The sequence below is a fragment of the Phodopus roborovskii genome, unplaced genomic scaffold, assembly GCF_943737965.1.
Source record: "Phodopus roborovskii unplaced genomic scaffold, PHOROB, whole genome shotgun sequence".
NCBI classification, from domain to species: domain Eukaryota; kingdom Metazoa; phylum Chordata; class Mammalia; order Rodentia; family Cricetidae; genus Phodopus; species Phodopus roborovskii.
This window is the reverse complement of record NW_026126525.1, coordinates 23,359,945-23,365,120: the sequence shown is the minus strand read 5'-3', so window position 1 is coordinate 23,365,120 and position 5,176 is coordinate 23,359,945. Positions and strand designations below refer to the sequence as shown.

Genomic DNA, 5,176 nt, shown 5'->3' with positions numbered 1-5,176 from the left:
ATATAAACATTCAGGGTCCTACCTTTCATAGTGAATTATAGACACTGATAACTGTAGAAAGAGGGAGGATTAGCTTCTTTCAGGGTTAAGCTCCCTTGTTGGCTATCCAATACAAAGGGGTCAGCATTGAAACTGTAGGCACAAAACTGAGTGTGTATATATATATATATATATATATTTGTGTGTGTGTGTATATATATATATATATATATATATATATATATATATATATTCAAAGAAAAAGGGTCTATTAACTTGGGAGTTGCAAGGTACATGGAAGGAGTTGAGGGAGTGCCTTGAAAAGGATTGAAAGAAGAAAAGAGAAAGGAGAAAATTATATATATATATATATATATATATATATAAAAGAAAATATTCTGTCAAAATTATAAATATGAAACAGTAATTAAAATAATGGTAGTAAAATTTAAAATGAAAGATAAAATATATCATAGGTAAATACTTTCCTCAATTATATGAATTACCTCTCTTGTATTCAGTGGGCAAGGTGGGTTTATATGTTTCAAAGAACATAATATTCCCTAACAATGCCTAAATAAGATGAACAAGGTGAAAAAGAAAACAATTTTGACAATTCTGAATTGCTTCTATATTTACCAGCTTTATAGGGTTCTGTATATTAATGTATACTTGATATAAATATCAGGTTTGAATAATCAATTAATAAAGTTTACTTGCATAAAATGATCAGCAATGGTACTAGAATGGATTAGAGATGTTTTAAACTTATATTACAAGTTCATTAAAATAATTAAATTTAAAAATATAAAATACAAAATCTGGTAGAGGTGGGTACCATACCCATTATCTTTTCTCTAGGTGTTTACTCTTGAAAACTTTCATAAGAAACAATGTTAAAAATAGATACATAGCATACATATAGCAAAGGCTTTTTTGAAGTTCTGTAATATTCCCTACTTATATAACTCACTTCAAAACAAATCTTAACTCCTTCAGGAATGGCCATATGATCATATCTCATAGAAAATTTTATTTCTGTGGAGCAATATATGTTGCCAAATAATATAAAATTATGCTCTTAGAGAATAGCATAGAAGTTACAGTGACAGCTGAGTGGCCAGCCATTCGTTTTCTAATCCTTTTTGAGATTGCAGTAGACATTTATTTTTCAGAGAACAAAAATTAAGTGAATTTTGTGTGTTGCCAGCCAGGTAATAATCAACAGTGGAAGTGATCCATGAGGACTGTTTCAGGATGTAGACTGTGACTGCAATTAGGTTGAAATGGCTTCATATCAGGCCAAGTGTGAAGATGCCAGATAAGTGTTTACCTTCTCTCACTTTTCAAGTTTGACACCTTAAAATCTGAAGAGAGTAGGAGGAGAGAAATATAAAATGGAATAGTTACTTACTGAACAAGTCTTTGAAACTCTGTAGTATGAGGAATAATGTAACCTCTTATTTTCTTCTCTTAAATAGCTATCTTTTGTCTTTTCAGTGTAGCTAATTTTTCAAGATGCATTGACTAGAAATAGTGATAGTGAGTATCCCATATCTTTCCTGACTTGAGGGAATAAGTTTCCAATTTCCCACTTACATGACAACATTCCTACTGTACATTATTTTGTAAAATATATGTTATTACTGTACATTATTCTGTAAAAATGGATTGTTTATTCCCTAAGTATTAGAGTAGCTTCTATAAATCTATGGATGTAGAGTGCTAATTTTACTTGCATATTAACTGGTGGGACAAATGATAAATTTCATGTTAAATTCCCCAAGATCAAGATGACTGTGTGCATCCTCACCTGTTGTATAATATAATCTAAAATTAATTCTTAAATACCATGGTGATAGTGATTGAGTTTCCATGATGATTTTTTATTTGGAAAACCTATCTAAAATAAAACAAATTAAATCATTCGTAAGCATTTAATAATCTTCTGTCTCATTTTTAATGCCCTTTAGGTTTTGAAAATAAAAATTGTAACAAATACTTGATTCCTTTATATTTTGTTTGCTTTTTGCTTCATTTTCTTTGGTTTTGACAGATGTCATTCTGTAAATATGTTTCTCATACTGGTTAATGAACAAAGGAAAGCCAATAGGAAAGCAAGATAGGTGGGATTAGGAGACAAGGAAGATTCCAGGAAGTAGTAAGGGGGAGTCAAGATGGAGAGAGAAGAACTCTGGCCTCTCTCTGCAGTAAGATAAGACCACGTGGAAGTACTTAGATTAATAGACATGGGTTAATACTTAAGACAGAGAAACAAGTAACTGGCCAACAGAATTATATCTAATACAGAGTCTCTCTGCGTTAATTGGGGCTGGTGCTTCAATGGTTCCAGGCTGGCAGGAAAAACCTTACTCATAACATATGACACTGCTACATGGACCAAAGAACTTCCACGTAAAACTTAAGAAAAGCTTAAAAAGGACTTTAGAAACAAAGAACAGAGAAAAGCAAGGCTTCTTAGTAGCAGCATTTTTCTCAGTTGGATTCTGTTTTGCTAGAGACAAGCAAGGCTTCTTTAAGGGAGGTTTCCTGACTCAGCATAAGCAGCAAAAATCCACATAGCTTTTAAAGAGCTCTGCTAACAATTCAATGGTGTGTATGAGAGCTGGCAATGGCAGTGACCACCACTCCAAGCAAGCAACATGCTGGATGGCAGCATAGACCAAGGCAGTGAGCACAGCTTTCAGTTCTGGAGGTAAAGTTGCCCGCCACCATCTTGGTAGACCTTGGCTGAAACAACTATAGATTTAATTTTAGCAATGTTCTTGTTTACCAGATAAAAGACTTGTAGCCAGAAAAAGATAATGATTTACAGTAAAGACAGAATCAGGTTAAGAAAAACTGCTAAAAGTTTACAGTGTGTTTAAAAATATACCTAGGCAATGCGCAGCAGTTCCTGTCTCCCAATCCTGCCCGCCTTTTCCCGCCCTTCTCTGGCCTTAGGAGGAAAGTCAGAGTTCACGCTCCTCTGGGGTTCACCTGCGATGCCGGGGGAATACGAGGACCAGTAGGTTGCAGACCAGTAGGTTGATCCTGAAGCTGGTGTCAAAGAACATACTCTAGGACTATTAGCTAGGCCGAGGGCCAGGAGGCGGGAAAGGGCTGTGTGGGTGGAGGGTCAGAGGTCAGAGGTCAGAGGGCTGAGGAGGGGGAGGAGCTAGCCGGAGGCGGATGGTGGCTCTTCATCTCCGGCTGCACAGCCGCTGAAGCTGGGACAAGGGCGTGTCCGGTGGAAGAAGCACAGCGGCGGCCGCTCCCAACATGCACAGCCTGGCGACGACAGCGCCTGTGCCTACTGCACTGGCCCAAGTGGACAGAGAGAAGATCTATCAGTGGATCAATGAACTGTCCAGTCCTGAGACGAGGGAAAATGCTTTGCTGGAGGTAAGCAAGAAGCGAGAATCTGTCCCTGACCTTGCACCCATGCTGTGGCATTCATTTGGTACTATTGCAGCACTTTTACAGGAAATTGTAAATATTTATCCATCTATCAACCCTCCAACTTTGACAGCACATCAGTCTAACAGAGTTTGCAATGCTTTAGCATTGCTGCAATGTGTGGCCTCACACCCAGAGACCAGGTCTACTTTTCTTGCAGCACACATCCCACTTTTTCTGTACCCCTTTTTGCACACAGTCAGCAAAACTCGTCCCTTTGAATATCTTCGGCTCACCAGCCTTGGAGTTATTGGGGCCTTGGTAAAAACAGACGAACAAGAAGTAATCAACTTTTTATTGACAACAGAAATAATCCCTTTGTGTTTGCGCATTATGGAATCTGGAAGTGAACTTTCTAAAACGGTTGCCACATTCATCCTCCAGAAGATCCTCTTAGATGACACTGGTTTGGCTTATATATGTCAGACATATGAGCGTTTTTCCCATGTTGCCATGATCTTGGGTAAAATGGTCCTGCAGCTATCCAAAGAACCATCTGCCCGTCTTCTGAAGCACGTAGTAAGATGTTACCTTCGACTCTCAGATAATCCCAGGGCACGTGAAGCACTCAGGCAGTGCCTCCCTGACCAGCTGAAGGACACAACCTTTGCCCAGGTGCTAAAAGATGACACCACCACGAAACGCTGGCTTGCACAACTGGTGAAGAACCTGCAAGAGGGCCATGTCACCGATCCCCGGGGAATTCCCCTGCCCCCTCAGTGATCCTTCCTATTTCCTCCTACTACTCTCATAAGTGTGGGAGTGGGAGTGGGACCTCTGAGGAAAACAGCTCAGGTTTTATTGCCGACCGGGAATAGACAACCTCAATGCTGAACCGCACTGGAGAAAAGGGGCGAGGTACCCCGCTGAGGTGTGTGGGCTGACTGGAGGTCCTGGATCCCCCTGCTGCTCCCAGGAATTGGGCTCCTGACACAGCAGTCTGCCGCCACAGCCCCAGGAGGGAGTCAACACCAGCAAATGCTGTATTTGCAGCATGCCCAAGATGACCCTGTTCCTGAACCTCTACCTAGTCACTGGTAGAAAGGAGACATGGTAATAGCAGCAACGCTCTAGCTCTAGGCATGGTGAGGGCCTGGGACCAAGCCATGTGGCTTTTTTTTTTTTTTTTTAACTTTGCCTTCCTGGAAGACTCGAGATGTGTGTCTCTCTTCCCTCTCTCTCACTCTCAGTATTTGTTTACTTTGGGTTTTTGTTTTTAATCTCAAGAGAGAGGTGTGTTTAATGGACACAAGCTGTAGTTTTCAGCAAAACTTTGTCAATTGGCACTGTTTTCAAGTCTGTTAGCTGCATAAGCTCAATAAAAAGTTGGTCTGGGCATTGCATCCCCTCTGGCAGACAGATAGCTGCATTAGGCTGTTGGATGGAATGGGAGGCAGGGGAAGAGGAACACCAAAGGACAAGCAGGAACTCTCCACCTATTCCCCTCTGCTCCCTTCTTTCATTTCCAGCCTGGTTGCCATGAGGACCTTAATCTTGGTTCTGGCTTTAGCTACTAGCTTTTACAAATTTCAGCGCTTTCCCCTTCTTTTAAGCACTTAAACTTAAAGCAGATGTCTTAATTTACCCAATTCCTGAAAGAGTATGGGGCAGGAGGGATGGCAGTCTTCAGATCAAAGATGATTTCTGGGTGTGTCTTCTCAAGGGAAGCAAGCATGTGGATCCAGGTTTAGGCTCTGTGATCCCATTCTCCTAGTGTGAGTTTCAATAGTGCCATCTC

The 5,176-nt window shown here is 40.3% G+C and overlaps 1 protein-coding gene across 1 annotated transcript; it reads left to right on the top strand.

The window, feature by feature from the left end:
• The first annotated feature begins 3,225 nt into the window (after positions 1 to 3,225).
• LOC127232113 (CCR4-NOT transcription complex subunit 9-like) lies at positions 3,226 to 4,514 on the top strand. The gene has a single exon (XM_051198084.1). It carries the CDS (start codon positions 3,262 to 3,264, stop codon positions 4,159 to 4,161), a length of 900 nt encoding a protein of 299 aa, XP_051054041.1. The 5' UTR covers positions 3,226 to 3,261; the 3' UTR covers positions 4,162 to 4,514.
• Positions 4,515 to 5,176: the final 662 nt, after the last annotated feature.

What these genes read in the sequence shown, in the direction of transcription:
- LOC127232113 (XM_051198084.1), top strand. Translation starts at nt 3,262, where the DNA reads ATGCACAGCCTGGCGACGACAGCGCCTGTGCCTACTGCACTGGCCCAA.